The 22,822-nt window shown below is 41.0% G+C and overlaps 1 protein-coding gene across 2 annotated transcripts in view; it reads right to left on the reverse strand.

The window, feature by feature from the left end:
• Window positions 1–22,822, reverse strand: part of mgat5 (alpha-1,6-mannosylglycoprotein 6-beta-N-acetylglucosaminyltransferase) — a 176,232-nt gene that overhangs the window by 100,035 nt on the left and 53,375 nt on the right. For both annotated transcript variants that reach the window (XM_068035083.1, XM_068035082.1), the window contains 5 exons: window positions 20,487–20,645; window positions 18,542–18,711; window positions 16,491–16,625; window positions 12,081–12,214; window positions 1,656–1,789 (listed from right to left, as the gene is read on the reverse strand). In XM_068035083.1, coding sequence (XP_067891184.1) covers window positions 1,656–1,789; window positions 12,081–12,214; window positions 16,491–16,625; window positions 18,542–18,711; window positions 20,487–20,645 — 732 coding nt within the window. The remainder of the gene's footprint in view (window positions 1–1,655; window positions 1,790–12,080; window positions 12,215–16,490; window positions 16,626–18,541; window positions 18,712–20,486; window positions 20,646–22,822) is intronic.

Raw genomic sequence — 22,822 nt, forward strand, 5'->3', positions numbered from 1 at the left:
TGAGAGAGAGAGAGGGGGAAGAGAGAGAGAGAGAGAGAGAGAGAGAGAGAGAGAGAGAGAGAGAGAGAGAGAGAGAGAGAGTGTGTGTGTGTGTGTGTGTGTTGGAATGGCTAAGGTAAAAAGGGAAGTTTAAAATTTTGATGTGGTTATGTTTTACTTCATTACTGGTTAAGACTTGTTTTCTAATAAACTGATAATTTTGTTGGTTATTAAAGAAGCCTGGTTAGTGTATTTTGTTCTGGGGAAAATAGAGTACATCATTGACCATATCGATAAGTGTTGTATACATGCGTGCGTATTGTTACGACCGAGGTGTGAGGAGTGCACTGTTTATTCTAGTTCCACTTTACCACAGATCACAACACATATTTAAATTTTCACACTTTCCGATTGTCAGACTACTTTTATCCAGAATAAAACACCAACCAGGGTTCTTTAATAAACAATATCAGATTACAAAACAAGTCTTAACCAGTAATGAAGCAAAGCATAAACACAGAGATTGAAGTATAACAGTTCCCTTTTTACCTTAATGCGTGCATGCACGTGCCCACCATTTAACTGGAAAAATAAAAGGGATTTTTGTTCAGAGCTCAGTTACAAAAAAAAAAGGACAAAAAAAATTTAGGCTGAATACTTGCTCATTCTTGAAGAAAAAAGAGAGATATGGAAAGATGTCCAGATGCCCTTTGTTTTGGTTTGGCGTCCCAAATGCACATAGATGGCTGTCACTGGGATCTTCCTTGAACAGTTCTTTTTAGGCGATATTGAAGATCAGTTTGGGTAGGCTTTCCAAGAAATTCAGCTACAGAACCTTCAGAGAGGTCTTAACAGCAGAAATGTGGTAACAGGGGTTTCAGTTCCCACACATTCAATACGCAGGGTTTCTTCAAACACAGGAGGAAATAGGAGACTGACACACTGGATACGCAGGGTTGCTTTCCAAGAGAGAAAGGGATGAGCTGTGTTTTCTTGACTGGCAAAAACAAACTGTCTTTTGTCACAATTCAAAGCGAAAACAAAAACATTCCAGAAGTCAAGTCTCCTGACCTCTATAAATCTTGACCTGTTATTTCTTTGTAAACATCTCTCCAAGTCAAACAACAAGCTCCCTGCTGGTATTTTATCTGAAAACAGGTGCCTTCCAGTAAAGGCTTGTTTACAAACCAAGTCCAGGAAGCCTTCCGATGACCTCTTTCTTTAAAGAAAAGTTCAGCATCTCTTCAAGCATCCAGATGAATCAATGTCCATAATTCAACTATAAGTCCGTGAAAACATATTTCATCAAATATTGTAATGAGGGCTTCTATTTTTTTTTTAAAAACAGCCTCCCATCTGTTTTGGACAGAAGCAGTGGATGGCCATTTAAAGTCCCGTCTTCCTGAAAATTGATTCAAGAGGGCAAATGAGCACACGAGGTCCTCACCAGATTTTTCTTTGCAAGTCACCTTCTTTTCATGCAAGAAATGGGAAGCAGGCAGTTGATAATTCCCCCTGCCCACCAAGTGTTTTCAACCTACTGGTAAAAGCAACGCAAAATGCAGGCAGGAGCAACAGCCCAACAAATTTTGCTTCTACCATAACCGATATAAGTTTTCAGTCGAATAAATGTAACAATTCTCAACAGTATGGAATTGTTGTTGTATATAATTTACCTTCCAAAAATGATCCACTTTGCCATACACGAGAGATTGGTTCTGTCTTTTGATATCATCAAGATGACTAATATCACTGGCATTGAGGTGTTGTTCAACCACAAATCCTAGAAAGCTGTTGTCAGGTGTGTGAGCTGCAAAGACAGACAAGTTACAACAGCATGCATTTCATAATTTGATCAGGAATAGACAGTACAATTTAGAAGAACCTGGCAGTGGTTATTTCAAACAAATAATCAATATTTAACCCCGATGCTTTCTTGGACATACTTAGTAATGCCAGCCCTACTTCTTGCAACAACAAATAGACTTCTCTTACAATGGGAAGCATCAGATATCTTTTAGTGAAAGCTGGATAGTATACATTTAAAATAAATGTAATACAAGTATCTTATATTTTATGTAATAAAGATTTTATTGCTAATCAAAGTAATACAAAAACATTAAAAATCACAACAAGTAGTACTTTATCAGGAGCTCTGTAACAATTGCTATAATTACAAGTAAACCACCTCCCTAAAGCAGCCAACACATTCAACTCAAGGTACCGGATCACTGCATTCATATCTCTCAATTCTTCTCTGCAGATCTGGCAAAACATTCATCCATTTTAAATTCTACATGCTTGAGTTAAAAACATAGCAAATATACTTTAAGAAAAATCTTCAAAATACTCCATATCCATCAAATCTTGGACACCATTTTAACCATGAGATGCACAACTGTACCAAATAATAGCTTTAAAAGTTATTTAACTTTAGATGTTCCCATTCACATTTCATTCACAGATTACCAACTTGTATATGTCAATAGCAGTCAATATGAATCCAGTGAGTGATCAAACTACTTGACTTTTTTTTTTTGAGAATGTAGTCATTCAAATATGGCTGAATACCAAGCAATGAATACTTGCTAGGAGTGATATTTTTTTTAATTTTAGAGATACAGCACTGAAACAGGCCTTTCGGCCCACCGAGTCTGTGCCAACCAACAACCACCCATTTATACTAACCCTACAGTAATCCCATATTCCCTAACACCTACCTACACTAGGGGCAATTTACAACGGCCAATTTTACCTATCACCTGCAAGTCTTTGGCTGTGGGAGGAAACCGAAGCACCCGGCGAAAACCCACGCAGTCACAGGGAGAACTTGCAAACTCCGCACAGGCAGTACCCAGAACCGCACCTGGGTCACTGAAGCTGTGAGGCTGCGGTGCTAACCACTGCGCCACTGTGCCGTTCTGGAAGACTAGGGAATGGTTTCGTACTACTGCTGATCATAATGACGTGAGTAACAGTCGTCAGATTGGGCATGTGGCAGGTAGGAAGAGAAATAACAAAAGGGACTAACCTACTCCATCTTTTCCTCACCAAACTAATGTCCTTTAGGGAAGGAAATCAGCTGCCCTTACCTGGTCTGGCCTACATGCGACTCCAGACCCACAGCAATGTGTTAACTCTTACATGCCCTCTGAAATGGCCCAGCAAGTCACTCAGTTGTATCTAACCGCGACAAAGTCTATAAAAAGGAATGAAACCGGACGGACCACCCGGCATCGACCAAGGCACCGGAAACAACAATGGCAAACCCAGCCCTGTCGACCCTGCAAAGTCCTCCTTACTAACTTCTGGGGGCTTGTGCCAAAGTTGGGAGAGCTGTCCCACAGACTAGTCAAGCAACAGCCTGACATAGTCATACTCACGGAATCATACCTTACAGACAATGTCCCAGACACTGCCATCACCATCCCTGGGTATGTCCTGTCCCACAGGCAGGACAGACCCAGCAGAGGTGGTGGCACAGTGGTATACAGTAGGGAGGAAGTTGCCCTGGGAGTCCTCAACATCGACTCCGGACCCCATGAAGTCTCATGGCATCAGGTCAAACATGGGCAAGGTAACCTCCTACTGATTACCACCTACTGCCCTCCCTCAGCTGATGAGTCAGTACTCTTCCATGTTGAACAGCACTTGGAGGAAGCACTGAGGTGGCAAGGGCACAAAATGTACTCTGGGTGGGGGACTTCAATGTCCATCACCAAGAGTGGCTCAGTAGCACCACTACTGACCGAGCCCTAAAGGACATAGACTGGCTCTGTGGCAGGTGGTGAGGGAACCAACACGAGTGAAAAACATACTTGACATCGTCCTCACCAATCTGCCTGCCGCAGATGCTTCGGTCCAGGACAGTATTGGAAGGACTGACCACCACACAGTACTTGTGGAGACGAAGTCCCGCCTTCACATTGAGGATACCGTCCATCGTGTTGTGTGGCACTATTACCGTGCTCAATGGGATAGATTTCAAACAGATCTAGCAATGCAAAACTGGGCATCCATGAGGCGCTGTGGGCCATCAGCAGCAGCAGAATTGTACTCATTCACAATCTGTAACCTCATGGCCCGGCATATCCCCCACTCTACCACTACCATCAAGCCAGGAGACCAACCCTGGTTCAATGAAGAGTGCAGGAGGGAATGCCAGGAGCAGCACCAGGCAGACCTCAAAATGAGGTGTCAACCTGGTGAAGCTACAACCCAGGACTACTTGCATGCCAAACTGCATAAGCAGCATGCGATAGACACAGCTAAGCGACCCCATAACCAACGGATCAGATCTAAGCTCTGCAGTCCTGCCACATCCAGCAGTGAATGGTGGTGGACAATTAAACAACTAACTGGAGGAGGTGGCTCCACAAATATCCCCATCCTTAATGATGGGGGAGCCCAGCACATCAATGCGAAAGATAAGGCTGCAGCATTTGCAACAATCTTCAGCCAGAACTGCCGAGTTGATAATCATCTCGGCCTCCTCCTGAAGTCCCCTGCATCACTGATGCCAGACTTCAGCCAATTCGATTCACTCTGCGTGATATCAAGAAACGACTGAAGGCACTGGATACTGCAAAAGCTATGGGCCCTGACAATATTCCGGCAATAGTACTGAAGACCTGTGTTCCAGAACTTGCTGCACCCCTAGCCAAGCTGTTCCAGTACAGCTACAACACTGGCATCTACCCTGCAATGTGGAAAATTGCCCAGGTATGTCCTGTACACAAAAAACATGACAAGTCCAACCCGGCCAATTACCGCCCCATCAGCCTACTCTCAATCATCAGTAAAGCGATGGAAGGTGTCATCAACAGTGCCATCAAGCGGCACTTGCTTAGCAATAACCTGCTCAGTGACGCTCAGTTTGGGTTCTGCCAGGGCCACTCAGCTCCTGACCTCATCACAGCCTTGGTTCAGACATGGACAAATGAGCTGAACACAAGAGGTGAGGTGAGAGTGACTGCCCTTGACATCAAGGCAGCATTTGACAGAGTATGGCATAAAGGAGCCCTAGCAAAACTGAGGTCAATGGGAATCAGGGGAAAACCCTCCACTGGCTGGTGTCATACCTAGCGCAAAGGAAGATGGTTGTGGTTGTTGGAGGTCAATCATCTGAGCTCCAGGACATCACTGCAGGAGTTCCTCAGGGTAGTGTCCTCGGCCCAACCATCTTCAGCTGCTTCATCAATGACCTTCCTTCAATCATAAGGTCAGAAGTGGGGATGTTCGCTCATGATTGCACAATGTTCAGCACCATTCGTGATGACTCAGATACTGAAGCAGTCAGTGTAGAAATGCAGCAAGACCTGGACAATATCCAGGCTTGGGCTGATAAATGGCAAGTAATATTCGCGCCACACAAGTGCCGGGCAATGACCATCTCCAACAAGAGAGAATCTAACCATCTCCCCTTGACATTCAACGGCATTACCATCGCTGAATCCCCCACTATCAACATCCTAGGGGCTGCCATTGACCAGAAACTGAACTGGAGTAGCCATATAAATACTGAGGCTACAAGAGCAGGTCAGAGGCTAGGAATCCTGAGGCGAGTAACTCACCTCCTGACTCCCCAAAGCCTGTCCACCATCTACAAGGCACAAGTCAGGAGTGTGATGGAATACTCTCCACTTGCCTGGATGGGTGCAGCTCCAACAACACAAGACGCTCGACACCATCCAGGACAAAACAGCCCGCTTGATTGACACCCCATCTACAAACATTCACTCCCTCCACCACCGACGCACAGTAGCAGCAATGTGTACCATCTACAAGATGCACTGCAGCAATGCACCAAGGCTCCTTAGACAGCACCTTCCAAACCTGCGACCTCTACCAACTAGAAGGACATGGGCAGCAAATACATGGGAACACTACCTGCAAGTTCCCATCCAAGTCACACACCATCCTGACTTGGAACTATATTGCCGTTCCTTCACTGTCACTGGGTCAAAATCCTGGAACTCCCTTCCGAACAGCACTGTGGGTCTACCTACCCCAAATGGACTGCAGCGGTTCAAGAAGGCAGCTCACCACCACCTTCCCAAGGGCAATTAGGGATGGGCAATAAGTGCTGGCATAGCCAGTGACACCCACATCCCATGAATGAATGAATAAAAAAAAACTATCCATCTTCTGTGACAACCTTATAGAGGCCAAGTCCTGACTTCACAGAGTACATCGCCCATCATGTTGTGTAGCATTACCACGATGCTAAATGGGATAGATAAGAACTGATGCAGCAATTCAAAACTGGACATCCATGAGCTGTCATAGGCTATCAGCAGAAGAGTTGCATACCATCACAATCTGTAAACATATGCCCCAGCATATACCACTCTCCTCCAACACCATCAAGCCAGATGACCAACCCTGGTTCAATGAGGAGTGTAGAAGGTGTAGCACCAGGCATACCCGAAAGTGACGTGCAAACCTTGCAAAGCTACAAGATACGACTGTATGCATACTAAACTGCAAAAGCAGCATGTTATACACAGAATTCAGTGATCCCAACAGAACAGCTCAAAACTCTGAAGCCCCGTCAGATCCAATCAAAATGGGGGACAATTAAATAATTAATTGGATGAGGTAGCTCCTTAAACACCCCAATGTTCAATGACACCAGATGCCAGCACAAATGCAAAAAGTACTAGTGGCTGATCCTTCTTAGCCTCCTCCCAATAGATGCCAAACTTTAACCAATTTGATTCGGTCCATGTGACATCATAAAATGGCTGAGTGTATTGGATGCAGCAAAGGCTATAGGCCCCAACAATATCCTGGCTGCAGTGAAGACGACCTGTGTTCAAGCACTAACTGCACACCTAGCTAAGCTGTTCCAGTGTCGCTACAACACTGGCTTCTACCCAACAATGTGGAAAATTGCCCAGATACAGCCTGTCCACAAAGAGAAGTACAAATCTAATCTGGACAATTACTATCCTCTCAACCAATTATCAGTCATCGACTATATGATGGAAGGAATCATCAACGATACTATCAAGCAACACTTATTCACGAGTAACTTGCTCAGTAATTTGAGGGGGGGAGGAGCAGTTTACATATAGATTTTTGGGGGTCTGGGTACTGACAATTCCAATTCGTTTGGGGCAGTGGGGAGGGTGGCATCAAGGGCCCGATTTGTTATTTTTGTATCAGTTGGGCAGAAGGTGGGGGGGGGGGGGGGCAGGGGAGGGAGTGGTCAGAATTCAGCGATGAATATGCTTTGTCATTGGAAGTCGGGAATAAATGAATTCCATGAAGAAGAGGATACTTGTCTGCTTGGCAGGGATGCGGGACTGCAAAGACAATGGGGGAACGATCGCAGGGGCAGTACCAAAATTAAAAGGGAGCTGTTGAAGAGACTGTGGACAACTATTGGTCAAAGAATGTCCCAGGGTTGACCACAAAAATAACAAGGCAAGATGATTAATCAGCCAGCCTTGTGGATCCTGGACAGACTAGTGGTGCAGAGAAGCAGCACAATGCAGAATATGTTCTGTTGAGGAGTGGAGGGAGGAACTGGAGGGCAGACTCAGTGGCAGATGGTTAGAAACAAAACTTGTATGCATATACGTGGGAAACCTGGACACCAACATGATCAAGGGGGCCAATAGAGTGGCAGGTAGCTTTCGGCAGACAGCTTTCCAGAGGTTGGCCACAAAGGCAACCTTACAGTCAAAGGTCTGCAGTAGGACTGCCAGTTGGAGGAATAAGTGCTGGACTGTTGAAACAGAGTAGAATTTTTGCTAAAACTTTTAAAAATGTATTTTTATGCTTCAATACCTGCCTCCTTTATTTAGTGTTAGGAACATGGCTGTTGGCCAACAGAAGGGACACTCAAAGCCTCAACACTGCTTTACAGCTATGCTACATGCAGACGCAAGTTCTTCTGGTGATAATTCCCAATATCCTATGCAGCAGCTGATGTTTTAACTAACAATATGATGGAATAGTTAATATGGAAAAAAAACCAAAAGTGCCAGCTACAGACATAACAGATAATATAGTTAAATGATGAGTTTTAGAATGGATATTTGGCATAGACAAAGTTTTCAATGCTCTCTGAAATTGAACATTGTAATCCACAATGATTTTAATATACAATAGATTTATCACTAAATTTGAAATCTTGGAGAATTTTTCAGGTAACTGGGTTTTATGATTTACGTAATTCCTATTTCAGATAAATATAATGCGAATGCACAGACTCGGTCTTTTGGTATGGGCGGGGCGGGGGGGGGGAGGGGGAGGAAAAAAAGGATTTCAAGGCAAGACTGATGCATTCCTGAAGTTTATGACAACTGTCCGCCCAGTTGCAAGGTATTAAGCACATTTCTACCTCATTTTAAACAGCCTGCATGTGCAACTTGTGCTTGTATTTAAAAATAAATCCCTAGCTTAGAGAAGGAAAATAGGACAGAAAGGTAAATCTGTAGTCAACCAGATTAGAGAATAAAAGAAAAATAAGCTGATTGAGAGAAACAGCATTATTGCATATTTTTAGGACTCCATTATTTATGTCCTGCTCTTTAAGGTTAGATTTATAAACAGTTTTATTTAAATGGCTATCATTTAATGTTCATCTGACAGGAAAGTTAGCGAACATTCATTAATCTTAGCTGTTCCAGTCAATTCTGTTTTAAAAAAATATCCATTACTGCATAGACTCGCTCTTAGCTGGTAAATGTTTTTGGGTGCACTTAAATCAACTCATTTGATTATCAGCCTTTTTCAGTTAAAATATAATCTAAGCAGAAAATGTAAAGTGTATTACAAGCAAGATATTGTCTTATAATCTTGGTTTTCATGGCTGGAAAATGTTAATCCTATAATTGCTAAGCCTGGATCAAAGGTTATGAAGCGATGGCACTGTTGTAAGCTTAAAATTTGAGTGACAACATTTTTATTACACTTCAGCAGAAAACATGCACTGAAAAAAATTAGGTCGAGATAGGGGTAGGGTCTAACAGAAAAATAAACTATAAAAGCTGAAATATCAAGTTAAAATTCAAAACTTAACATTAATACTAATCTATATTTTAACATGTGTGCCTGAATTTAATTTTTCCTTTAACATAACATTTAACATATGACTTGTTTTCATAAGACTGCAATGTTTTCTTCCCTTAGATAGAGCTGATGGGTCATGGCTATTCCCAGTGTCACTGGCAATAATAATAAACGGGTGTACTTTTTAGATTATATCTGCAAAACATCGATGCATTTGCACTATTATGTTTGTAAGCCGTGAGGCATACATAAACAAGCTGATCCTTTGTTTGAGGCATCAACATTGAATTGTTAAAGAGTCAAAACATTCAACCTACAATGCAATGAAATGTGCCAACTGGTCAGGAACTGAATCATATATATTCCACAAAATATTCCTGCTCCTGCTTCAATACCAACAGTATTGATAATTTGGTATTGCTTACTTTATCCATGGAGTGAACAGAATACAGGCCTTCAGTTAAGATTTGACGAGTATTTCAAATAGAATAAATGTTTTGCCTTAGAAGCAACTACTTAAAAGCAATTTATTTTTTTTTTTTAAATACAAGTTCCAGAGTTCCATGTATTCTAATGTCCACATCTTCTTAACTCAAGCGAGTTACTTCCAACTGTATCCTTCAAACAAAGTTATCCAATCCTTAAGCCTTTTCTTTCAGCTTCTAGTTCACAGAACGATATTGGGCTGAAGTTTCCTGGGTGGGTCGTGATCCTGATGTCAGTTTCAATTCCAGGTCGCAAACCCGGAGGTGGCCATGGTGGGACATCGGATGTGATCTTCCTGGAGGTTTCCAATTAAGGCGGCGATGTTTCTGGAGGCCCCATCCAATTATGGATGCCAGCCAGGCTCGAGTGTCAGGAGGAGTGTTCAGTGCGGCCCGAGGGTAGGGGTGCGTGCCTCCTTCGCAGTGTGCGCACTGCTGATGGGCCAGCCGTAGCAGTGGCACCATGGAGGTGTCTTCAGCAGGAGGGCAGCAGCTGCCATTGCAGCAAGAGCTACATTAGTGGAGACAATCTCCATGAAGTGGCTGCAATGGCATGACTTCTCCTTGAGAAGACCTGAGCACTGCAATTTAATGCTGGCAACTGAATAAAAGGCCTCACATGGCTTGCGGTTTGGACCTCCTGCTGTGAAGTCACCTCCGCTCCATTCCCAGGCTCCTGATACAGCAGGGGGCCCATGCGCTGTTGGAAAAATTCCATTCCATTTTCACAATAGGGGCTAATGACCCTATTACCACTGCCAGACAGGAGCTAGCCCGACACAAGTCAAGCAACGTTTCCTCGCACCTCCACAATTGCTTCTGCGGGGCTGGAAAAATACAGCTATTCATTTCTCAAACCCACCTCTCAAAACTACACATAACTATAGCATACCTTTTCCTTCCTCTGAAGCATAAAATAATTAACTCGTCTATCATTATATTTAGATTTATCTTGATCAGCCAAGCCAAAACGGATTTAAAAAAATAATGGCGAGAAGCTAGGAACTGTGAAATAAGATAGGAATTGCAAAGGAGCAGAGAGCTTTAGGGATCCAAGTAAAGAAACCACTAAAAGCTAGTGGATAAGTAGAGAAAAAATTAAAACGGCTAATGGAATATTGACCTCAATACAGAGGGGTGAAAGTTATGCTAGTTACATAAAGATTTAGTTAAATCCCATTTAGAGTACGACTGCATTCACTTCTGGGCACCACATCTCATGTAGGATATATTGGTCTTGGAGTGGCTGATTCATCAGAATACCACCATGGCTAAAAGGGTTAAAAATCAAGGACAGGTTGCATTGACTAAGTTTGTCAGTACAAGAGATTAAGGGGTGTTCTAATTGGGGTGTTTATGATGATTAAAGATGTTTCTAACTCACCACAATCTCCTGGAATGTGCCATCGTCAGGAGATGGGAGAAATATTTCCATCGTTATGTCCTAAACTGGCCTACGTTTTTTTTCCCCCTCCCTCTCCTAGGAGATTCTGTGCTGGTGGGTGGGCAGATGGATGTGATAGTGAGTCAAAGCCACACCATGACAATATGGAAAGGACTCATTGGACCAGCTTGATTTTTTCCCTGTCCTTAACTTTTGTAATTTCTAAAGGAACCTGCTGGAGAAAAACAATTATTTTATCTAATCTTGGACACCATTCATTTACCGTATGGATAATGGGGGGGGAGAAAGAGAACGGGTGCTCACGGTGGGAGCTTCACAGGCAGTTATTAAAAGTTACTCACCTCCTCAATCCACCAAATCCTCACTCGAGAAAGCCATTGGATCACCCGAGCCCAGTCAACAGTTGAAGTTGCAAAGTAAAATGATAATATGGCTCACAGCTCCTTTGATCAGGTCGGCCACCTTACAACTCAGTTAAAGCTGGAAATGGGTGGGCTGGAGGTGGGTTTGGATCAGGAAACAGATTTCTTTGTCTTTACCCCACCATTCCCCCCAACCTGACCAAAACCCGCCCATTTTTTAAAGTTAAATTTCAGTCAAGTTTGCAATTTGTGGGCAGTTAAAAAAGTGACCCAAGAAAACTTAGTTGAGTGATCAATAATGTAGGAAGAATGACCCTGGATCTCAACTATACATAGTTTTAAACAACCACCTATATGAAACACATCTTAGATTACACATAGCATTGCTCGGGCAAGAATTTAAAACATCGACAAGGATGCTCTCCAAGATAGGAAATATGCATCTAGTTTTTTTTTGGGGGGGGGGGGGGGGTGCAAAACAGAAGAAACCTCTATTCTGCACTAGAATATTCACTGATCTTTCTACTTGCTTATTCTGCACATCGGGTTTCTCAGTAATTTCAGAATTTTGCAAGCAATATTCGGACTTGGGCTAATTGGTATATCTAGTTCATGAGCAAAATAAATTTTACATGCAACCGATTGATATGCTAAAGACAGGTTCCTTAACCAATTTTTAATCTCCATTTTAATTCCTAAAATTTTATATTTGGCTCCAAATTTGAACAAAATCTTAGATCTGCTCATGCTTGATGGTCTAATATTAAATGCCATCCTCAAATCATGTCATGTAAAAAGAGAATCAACTGAAATAAAATTACTTACGAAACATTGTGTAAAACTGCTGTGGGTTGAGGTTCCATTTACCCCATGGTGTCTTGTGACCCTTAGACTGAGCATATTGAGCACTGTTAAATTCTGGCTCTGTACCAAATGAATCCAGCACTCGAAGCATACACCTGGAAAAGATGAAGGGGGTATGGAAGGAGAGATCAGAGAAATGCATTACAACCAATGATAAGCCAGGCATAACTACACCAAAATTCTACCATCACCATGGAAGGAACATTCTCATTCCTTTTAAAATAATGCATTGGTAGCATATTTATGTGCTAAATGTGGCATTTATGCGGTTTGCCACCTCTAGTAGTTTTACTATTTAAGAAACAAAAATTATGGCTGTTTGAATGCTTTCGTCTCTGGCAACTTCTTAACAGGCCACAATGCGAGTCGAAATAAGGTCACAAGAATGTTAACAGTTTAAGACAACTGATAATGAAAGGTAATCAATCTGAAACGTTAACAGTTTCTTTCCACAAATGCTGCCTGACCTGGAGTGCTTTCCAGAATTTTCTGTTTTATTTCACATTCTAGTAACTGATGTACTACAAGCATTAGTATTTGAATATTGCTGCACATCTGTGGGAAATTAACAACCATCCTTCACGACTTAAACATGGAAACAGAGTGAAAACAATATTTCTTTTTTAAAAAAAGCAATGCCTTTGAAAGCTTTGTCACTTGGTTATTTAAGGCAAACCAAGTACTTTTTGCTCTCCACATCCAATCAGAATTCATATTCATAGAATCATAGAATGATAAGCAAAGAAAGAGGCCATTCTGCCCTTGTGCCTGTACCACTCTTTGAAAGAGCTATTCAATTACTCCACTCCCCTGCTCTTTTCCCATAACCCTGCAAATGTTTCTACTTCAAGTATTTATCCAATTCCCTTTCGAAAAGGATTGATGAATCGGCTTTCTGCACTACATTCCAGATTGTGACTCTAAATTTTTGTGTCGCCTTTGGCTTTGTCAATTACCTTAAATTTGCATTCTCTTGTTACAGATCCTCTGCCAACTAGAAAGTTTCTCTTTTTTTTACTCCATCAAAACCTTTCAAAATTTTGAACACCTCTACCAAATCGCCCCTTGACCTTCTCTGCTCCAAGGAGAACATAATCCCAGCTTCTCCAGTCTCTTCACACAAAGTTAAGTTTGTCGTTACTGATGCCATTCCAGTAAGTCAGCTCGGCACCCTCTCTAATGCCTTGACATCCTTCCTAAATTGTAGTGCCCACTATATTCCAGGTGGGCCTAACCAGTGTTTTATAAAAGGTTTAATATAACTTCCTGCTTTTGAACTCTATGCCTCCAAGTCAAGGATCCCTTTTAATAGCCTTGTCAACATGTCCTGCCACCTTCAAAAACTTGCATACACCCCCACATCTCTGTGGTATCCCTTCTGTTTAAAATTGTACAAGCTCACTTATGTCCCAACACCAACCGCTGGGGGACCACCACTGGAGTCTGGAAAAATTCCATTCACCCATTTCACATTCACACAGCCACTGCCCCTTTAATTCTAGGCTTCAATTTCACGAACAAGCAGTCTATTATGCAGCATCGCTGCTATCAGATGTTCACCATTAGTTTTTTTTAAATTTATATTTACCAGTTTCAGTTATCTAATGATTTGTTTAGAAACAGAACATTTCATTTTTAGGTCTCCTGATTTCTGTGCTTTATTTTTTCCCAAATTTAAGTCAGAAAAGCCACATACATTTCGGGTTTAAAAAAAACATGTCCTGTTGAAAGCTTTAGATTTAGTGCAACAATTTGGAAGGAACAAACAATTGTTTTCTTAAAGCATACTGCCATAAGGAGGTGACAAAAATCACCAGCAGCTCCCCCTAGGCTCCTCTGTTTAGCCAATAGCACATGATGTAGGCAGTTCTATGTACTAATGGGCAGCAGAAACAGAGAAAAGCTATTCAAACAAGGAAATGCTTGCAGTATACAGATTTTGATACTTCTTAGTTTTAAGCAAGTTGAACCCTAATTTTAGAATTTATTTTTCCCAGGTAGGAGAACGGAACGTAATGGATTGAATCCGACAAATGAGAATTAAATCAGATTGCCATTTTGGGTTAAGGCCACTAGATGGAGTACTTTTTCTTCTTTTGGGCCTCCTTATCTCGAGAGACAATGGATACGCGCCTGGAGGTGGTCAGTGATTTTGGAGTGACCTCTCCATGGCGCATGCCTGGGCAAATTTATGGAGGTTGAGAGTTGCCCAGTCGTCAAAACCCCCCTCTCGGCCTTTCCGGTGGGGTCCAAAGAGTACTGTACTGATACAAAGTGCTCATGTGGGGTTGCCAGCAAGTGCTGGGTGGTTGGGTGGTTGGGGGGGGGGGGGGGTGGCTGGGGAAGAAAAACAGAAGTCGACCTCGTTTGCCTTGGCTACACAAATCACACATTTGCACAGAAATTTCAGGGACAGCTTACTCCACAAATATCTCACCATCTTGCTGTGCAGGGTAAAAGTATTTTCTCTTAAATAGTGTGACCATTGTTGGTCAAATTTGCAAATTATAAACTAGAGGTAGTGGAATTGAAAGATGCAGCTCAGAAATTACAGAATGAGTTGGGCAAGATATACAGGTGGGCAGAACAAATGTAGATAGATTTAATGCAAACAAAAGTACAACTCTTTGGAAGAAAATATAGACAAGTGTACTCCATGAATGGGGTTGGAATAGCTAAAAATGAAACTAAAAAAAAGGACAAGAGTCTTAGTAAACACAACCAACTAGTGTAGAGAAACAAATTGATGAAGCCAATAGGATGTTAAACTACACAGCCAAAAGAGTAGAATATGAAGTAATGAACAAGTTTTATAGTGTTCTGGTCAGACTACATCTTGAATACAGCATCCAATTTTAGTCAATAAGAAACATTCAGGAACTAAAGTTGGTGCCGAGACGGACCACGAAGTTCACAACCAGTATGAGGGATTTGAATTATGAGGAAAGATTAAGACTTGGGCTTTCAGCCTGGAGGCATCTGTAAAATGATATTTTAGAGACTTTCAATATACTGTTAACCTAGAATATTACTTAAACTTCAGGAGCAGAACAAGGGGACAAGTTCAAACTAGAGATGGGTACTTTTAAGGCAAATAATGGAAATATTTCCAAAATAATGGAATAAACTTCCAGATACAGTAGTTGAGGCAAAAATACTGCAATCATGAGGATCTGTACAATCTCCCTGAACTGATGAATCCAGATGGATCGAATGGCCTACCTCGTCTTTAACTATTTTGTGATCTTGTTATATAGAAAATAAAAGAATGCTCCCTTACCGTCAGAATTAATTAATCCTTGTTTATTACTCATCGCTAAACCCAGTATGGCATGTCTCATCAGTTCTAAAATATACAGTTTGAGAAAACTTCCTGCATATATTCTAATATATCCTAAATGCATTATGCGCAGCGAGGGAGTAATGAAGAATAATTTGCTATTATGCAGAATTTGTCCAGATGCAGGTACAAACAGTTCCCAGCTTGTGTTCTTACAAAGTTTGAGAAAAAGGTACTGACACATATCCTTAGCCAAATGAAAAATATTTTCACAAGGAAACTTTGATAAGGAACAGATATTAACTTGAGATAACATTTTGACTTAGGATAATTAGAGGCGAATTTCTGTAGCTGTTCTCCCACTCATCCACCAAAATTTCAAAAGATCCTGTAAACCGTGTTTATGGCACTTCAGGATTTCTGTGAGTTTTCCCCCAGGTTACGGCAGAGGAGACCCCCTATGGAAATTCACCCACTACGTGCACAATTTTAGCCAACAGAACCCTCAAATAGTTTTGAGTAGAGGTGAGCTAACCAAAATTGTTGTGATCTGGGATCCAGGGTTTACAAACTCAAGTGGGTTGAATTGCACTGTGCAATATTAGAAACAGAGTCATAACCTATTCCATACATTGCATTGCACAATTTCAAATGTCAAACCAAGCCATAATGACATTTCATAAACACCGAGCAAGCAGAAGTATTCTTCATTCTCCTTGCCCCTCCATAGAGGCACACATTCTACCCTCCCCCCACCTCATCCAGTTAACTGAGGCACTCTTTTCTCTCCCTTTCCCCAACATTCTCCTGACAGTTTGCTTGCAGGCCCCTCTACTCCACACTCCAGCAGTTAAACCCAGAATACATGAGCAGTGTGCAGCAGAGTTGGATACCAATGAAAAACAAGACGAATTATAGAATGGGACTGAGTAGCAAATCATGAAGCAGAGGAAAAACAATTTCATGGGGTATTTCATGGCCCAGATGCAGACCAGTTTGGCATCTGAGCAGCCCAGGAATGCAATGTACAATATAACTATCATTGCAACAAATTGAACAGCAAGGTATGCAATGCAAAGAGTCACACTTACTGATAGTGAACCCAAGATGGGCCAAGTGTTTTCTTAAATTGTGTCAAACCAACAATATCGATATAGATTAGTTCGACTATCTTATCACCACGAGTAGGGCAACCCGATCTGTTACCCATCACCTTCTTCATTATCCTACAAGAAGAAAATATGCATTATATGCTTGAAAATACAATACACAAAAACAATTTTGTTTTAAAAACACAGAAAATTCAGAGTAACTAATAATGATTCATTTAAGAGTAACAAAGCAATATGCAAGTTCTCTACTGTAGCATTTGCAAGATTAAGCTATTGTAAAGGTCACTAGATTTCCTACAAAACAATCAAGGAAACAGGTTTCTCAACAGAGAAAAAATTTTGCAGAAACAGGAGCAAGAAAGCAAAACTGCCATTTTAACAGTAGAGAAAGTTTAAATATTGTTTCGCCAGCATTCCATTCTACTGCTGCTCTGCTAAAGGACTCTGTTGCCATTCCGCTACTGGCTGCTGCAAGTTTTTGCTGTAGTCTCTTTTTAAGCTGTTCCCAGTCCCGTAATAGTGTGGTGTTTGGTTTAGTGCTGTAACACCTTCCAAAATTCTGACATGTGCAAGGGGCCTAGTAACCAATTTTAAAAAATGCTGCTACTCAACTGTGAAAAGAAATAGTCTCTCTTGTTTGGCAGTATTATGCAAGTACAATGTATACACTTTTTTTTGCACCCTGTTCCGAGTCACCATGGCTCTGCAGGATTTCTCTGACAGTGTTTCAGTCCGGTAACAAACAACTGTATAATAGTAAATGGTGCAACTTTCATTCTATAGAATACTGATAGAACACTAAATGCGATCTCACATGTAAAAATCCCAGAATCACAATCAAAATGTAAACCAGTAGTCAAATTTGAAACATCTTTGGAAAGCTACAACGAAATGAAATAGCAAGCACTGAAGTCAAACGCAAACATCTGGAGCACCATTATCCCACTAATTCATAAGCTGGGAAGGAAAGTGAAAGTACATAATAGAATCAGAACTACCAAGATTTGTACATAAGTTGAAATCACGTCATCTCAAAAATATTTTAGCTCCCATATGAGATAGACAGATTTTTAATTAGTAATGGGTTGTAGGGTTATGGAGAACGGACAGGAAAGTGGAGTTGAGGCCAAGATGACATCAGCCATGATCGTATTGAATGGCGGAACAGGCTCGAGGGGCTGAATTGCCTACTCCAGCTCCTAGTTCTTATATTCTTATGAGAATGCCATTTAAGCAAGGTAGGTATTGTTTCAAGCAATCTTACTTGAACTAAAAATGAATTCAAATATTCTCAAAATGATCATTTTCAAAAATAAAATGCTGGTGTAATATCTGCACAATAATATATACTGTGTTGTGTTTAGAAGACACAACATATCACAAGTTGAGATGTCAACATAAAACAGGAGGAAACCAGGCTTAACGTTACAAACTATAAAAGCAAAATATTGCGGATGCTGGGAATCTGAAATAAAAACAAAAATTGCCAGAAATATTTAGGTCAGGCAGCATCTATGGAGAGCGAAACAGAGTTAACATATCAGTTAACTGCTTTTCTCTCCACAGATGCTACCTGACCTGCTATTTTCAGCATTTTCTGTTTTTATACAAATTATAAGTTTGAAGCATGTCCTCAAACATAATCTAGTTTTTGTACTTCTGCATAATATAAGCAAGGTTGATAGGAGTATGGCAGAATACGGAAAATATTATATAATATTCAACAAACTGCTTCTCTTTCAATGCTGGTATATGTGATAGTTGTCTACGATAGATAACAAGTCTGTATAAATTAAATGAATTGAAACCAAAGTGTTATTTATCATAGTGAGCTACAGTAACAACATTTCTTTCACTTGCAGGTTACAGCCGAACATATCTTACATAATCTATGTTACTGCTGCTTAGAATTACAACTAGAAACAGGACTATATTTATAAATTGATTCAGCAACACAACGTACACAAATTTATATTTGAAGTTAGCATTTTTGGTTTTTCTGTAACTCTGATGAAATTTCAGCTCCTTACTCTTTTAGTTCAGCCAGTGAGGCTGAAATCCTAATGTCATGGCCCAGCAGGTAGAGAGTTGTAATCAAATCACTCCACTGTACTAATTCACCAAGAGGGCCACCGCTGAAAGCATTCTCTGCAATCTTAAATCCTGATTCCTTTGTCAAAAGGCCAAGATGGATAAGAATCTATGAAATAAAGTTATACACAAATTACTGTAAAAGATTACTATTCTGTCCTTTAAAAATGACTTTATAACTAGCATTTTCACAATTCGGCAGAGAAATACACACACAAATCTTGAGTATTTGCTTCAATCTAGATTATGATGCACTTGCTTTTTTTTGCCGCCAACCCAAATTATTTGACAGTGGCCATTATTCATTTGCGAGTCAAAACAGCAAGTTGCAGGATATGTGAAGAGTTTATATAGGTGCTTCCATGATAAATGCGAACATAAGATTTTATAATGTAAAACTTAACAAAAAGTGATTAAAAAGTTTATGAAGACAATATAGATACATAAGATCAGATAGACAGTGTTATAAATTTTATATTGTGGGTATATGGGAACTGAGTTAATCCAAAATAAGAGGGGAATCTGGGATCAGATTGGTCTAAGTGGTCTCATTGGCAATCAAATGTTCCAAAAGGACTCTGCAACACTTGATCATGCAGATATGAGGTTTCCATCTTAGATGTTGGGGAGAGAAAGTAAGATATCTTCACTACTTCTGGTTAGTTCCCTTTAAGAAATACTAAACTATAAATAGAAGAATTACAAGGTTCATCTTATCATGCTGTTCAAAATAAATCAATGGCGGTAAGTCAGTATAATATACTACAATGCAGCACTTAAACAAGTGTGGAATCAGGGAGCCAGAGTAAAATTGAAGTCAATGGGAATCGGGGAAAACTCGCCACTGTCTACTACAAAAGGAAGATAGTTGTGGTGGTTGGAGGCCAATCATCTCAGCCCCAGGACATTGTCCTAGGCCCAACCATCTTCAGTTGCTTCATCAATGACCTTTTCTCCATCACAAGGTCATTAGTTGGGATGTTTGCTGATGATTCCATACCGTGAAGTTCCACTCGCAACTCCTCAAATGATGAAGCAGTCTGAGCTTATATGCAGTGAGATCTGGACAACAATCAGGCTTGGGCGGATAATTGTTAAGTAATATTTGTGCACACAAGTGCTAGGTAATGACCATCTCCAACAAGGGAGAGTCTAATCAGCCTCCCCTTGACATTCAATGGCATTATGCTCGCTGAATCTCCCACCCTCAACATCCTGGGGGTTACCATTGACCAGACACTTAACATGTCCAGCCACATAAATGCTGTGTCTACAAGAGCAAGTCAAAGGTTGGGTATTCTGTGGCAGTAATTCACCTTCTGATGCCAAAGCCTGTTCACAATCTACAAGTCACAAGTGCAATGGAATACTCTACACTTGCCTGGATGAGTGCAGCTGCAACACTCAAGAAGCTCGATGCCATTCAAAACAAAGCAGCCCACATGATTGATACCCCATCCAACCACCTTCAACATTTACTCCCTCCACCACCGGTGCACCGTGGTTGCAGTGCGTACCATCTACAAGATGCACTGCAGCAACTCATCAAGCCTCCTTCGACAGCACTTTCCAAACCCACGACCGCTACCAGTTAGAAGAACAAGAGCAGCAGGCACGAGAACACCAACTGAAAGTTCCCCTCCAAATCACACATCAACCTGACTTGGAACCATATCGCTGTACATTCACCATGGCTGGGCCAATATCTTGGAACTCCATAACAGCACCGTGGCAGTACCTTCACTACATGGGCTGCAGCAATTCTAGAAGCTGGCGCACCACCACCTTCTCGAGGACAATTAGGAATAGGCAATAAATGCTTTCCAGTGATGTCAACATTCCATGAATAAAAAAAAAAAATTCAGGCAACATTCTAGAACTGACCTTTTTACGTTTGATTTCTAGATTTTGTTTCTCTGCAAGTGATTTTACAGCTTCTATCCAGGCACGTGCCATTCGATTTATTCTTAATCGCATCCATCGAAATTCATCATGTGCAGACATCATTTTAAAGAGGTAATTAAAATCTGTTCGAATTTCAGCCTGTGATAAAGATAAAATTTTAATGATTCACTTCTGCATTAATTGTGGGTTTTATATCCATCAGAACACATTTTCTAGCTTCACATCATCTTTTAGAATTTGATGGTATGTGTGTGACGAAATCTGAACTAAATTCACATCAGAGTCCAACAAACTCCAACTTTTTCTCCATAATTTCAGACCCAGAATACCCAGTATTTGAGATTGATCTTCTATGAATTCATGACAAAAGTGCTGAGTATTATGAAACAGAGTTACTTCCGGAAATTTTTCAAATCAAATTCTTGGTCAGCTGTGACTGGTAATGACCAAAGCCAACAAACTTATCAGGAAAGAATTTCCATAGTGCCAGAATAGCTGACCTGTGACTGAAACAGATACCTGCCTTGCTTCATATTAACATGCATACACACAACTATACTGCTGTTGTATTGTTCACAGTATGATCGCGCTGTAAAATGAAAAGTCAGTGGCTCTGTTGTTAAACAATGTGTTAGTGATCTGCTTGAAGCAAGTATATTCTGGCAGATGTGCGGGAGATAGAGATGTCACACCCTTACCATGGAGGCACCTGCCACATAAAAGTTGAATGCAAATTTTCACAGCTAGTACTTTTCATCCTGGAACTGATATACAAATCTTTCTGCAGGAATAGACATAAAACCGTTACGATGCCCTTTGGATGTCTTCCATCAGTGCAAGTCAGAAAGGAGTCCTTCACATGCAAATACACCTTTTTGGCAAGTCTGCACTGAACCCTCCCTCCTCTGACAAAGTTTGCAATAGACATGCCCATAGTGACAAGTCATAACTGCATGCAACAAAGAGTACACTTACAGACCCAACTGTACAAACAGGCGCAGAAAAAAAGATGCAAGAAGCTGTCAAGGCACATCCTTGAAGTTACACTAATTTCCTTTTTCCAACATAACCAACTTACAGTAGTAAGTGAAGATAGGTAGCAAGTTTAGCAATACACCTTTTAACCACAAAGAACCCAATTAAAGAAACAAGCCTAAATAAAAACAGTGCTGGAAATACTCAGCAGGTCTGGCAGTATCTATGGAGAGAGAAAAAAAGTTAACATTTCAAGTCTGTGACCTTTAATCAGAACACTATGATGAAAGGCCACAGACCTGAAACATAAGTTCAGTTTCTCTCTCCACAGATGCTGTCAGACCTGAATATTTCCAGCACTGTTTTTATTTCAGATTTCCAGTATCTGTAGTATTTTGCTTTTATTGAAGAAAGCAGGACTCATTTCAGTGCCCATTTTATACAAGCATTTAGTCTACTGAGTGTTGTGCTGATATGAGGAACACTGAATGCAATTTGGACCTCTACCCAATACTACAGGATGCCAGCATGTGAAATGCATCAGAGTTTCAGGGCTGATAATGCGGTTAATGCTGCCGATCACTTCACTATCCTCTTGGCTTCAGGAATTCCATCAATACACAGCTGTACCTAAAAATAACCAAAGCTCTGCCACCTTTCTTTAAAGAACATTGGATGCATGCCGTTTGGTCCAAAAGTTTCAAGACATTAATCCTTTGAGTTTCTTACGCACATCTTTACACTATACATTTATATCCAACAGATTCCTTAATGAATCATAGAAAGGTTATGGCACAGAAAGAGGCCAATTGGCCCATCATGTCTGCACTGGCTGCATTTTTCCAGTCCTGGCAACATCCTCATAAATCTCCTCTGTACCCTACCTACTGCAATTACATCCTTTGTATAATGAAGTGACCGAACTGCACAGAGTCTTCAGGTTGTGGTCGAACTAATGATAGGAACATTGGAGCAGGGGTAGGCCATTCAGCCCATCGAGCCTGCTCCGCCATTCAATACGATCATGGCTGATCGTCCACTTCAATGCCCTTTTTCCCCACACTATCCTCATATCCCCTAATGTCATTTGTATTTAGAATAGGAACAAAGGAAATTAATTAATTGAATTTAAATTTCATCAGCTGTCACAGTGGGATTTGGACCCATGCCCCTAGAGCATTAGCCTGCATCTCTGGATTATTGCCACCTCCTCCCGATTTATATAGTTCCAGCAAAACCTCCCTGCTCTTATATTCTATACCTCAGCTAATAAAGGAAAGGATTCCGTGTGCCTTCCTAACTACCTTACTGACCTGTCCTGCTACCTTCAGGAATCTGTG

The sequence above is a fragment of the Heterodontus francisci genome, chromosome 7 (assembly GCF_036365525.1).
Source record: "Heterodontus francisci isolate sHetFra1 chromosome 7, sHetFra1.hap1, whole genome shotgun sequence".
Taxonomy (NCBI): Eukaryota; Metazoa; Chordata; class Chondrichthyes; order Heterodontiformes; family Heterodontidae; genus Heterodontus; species Heterodontus francisci.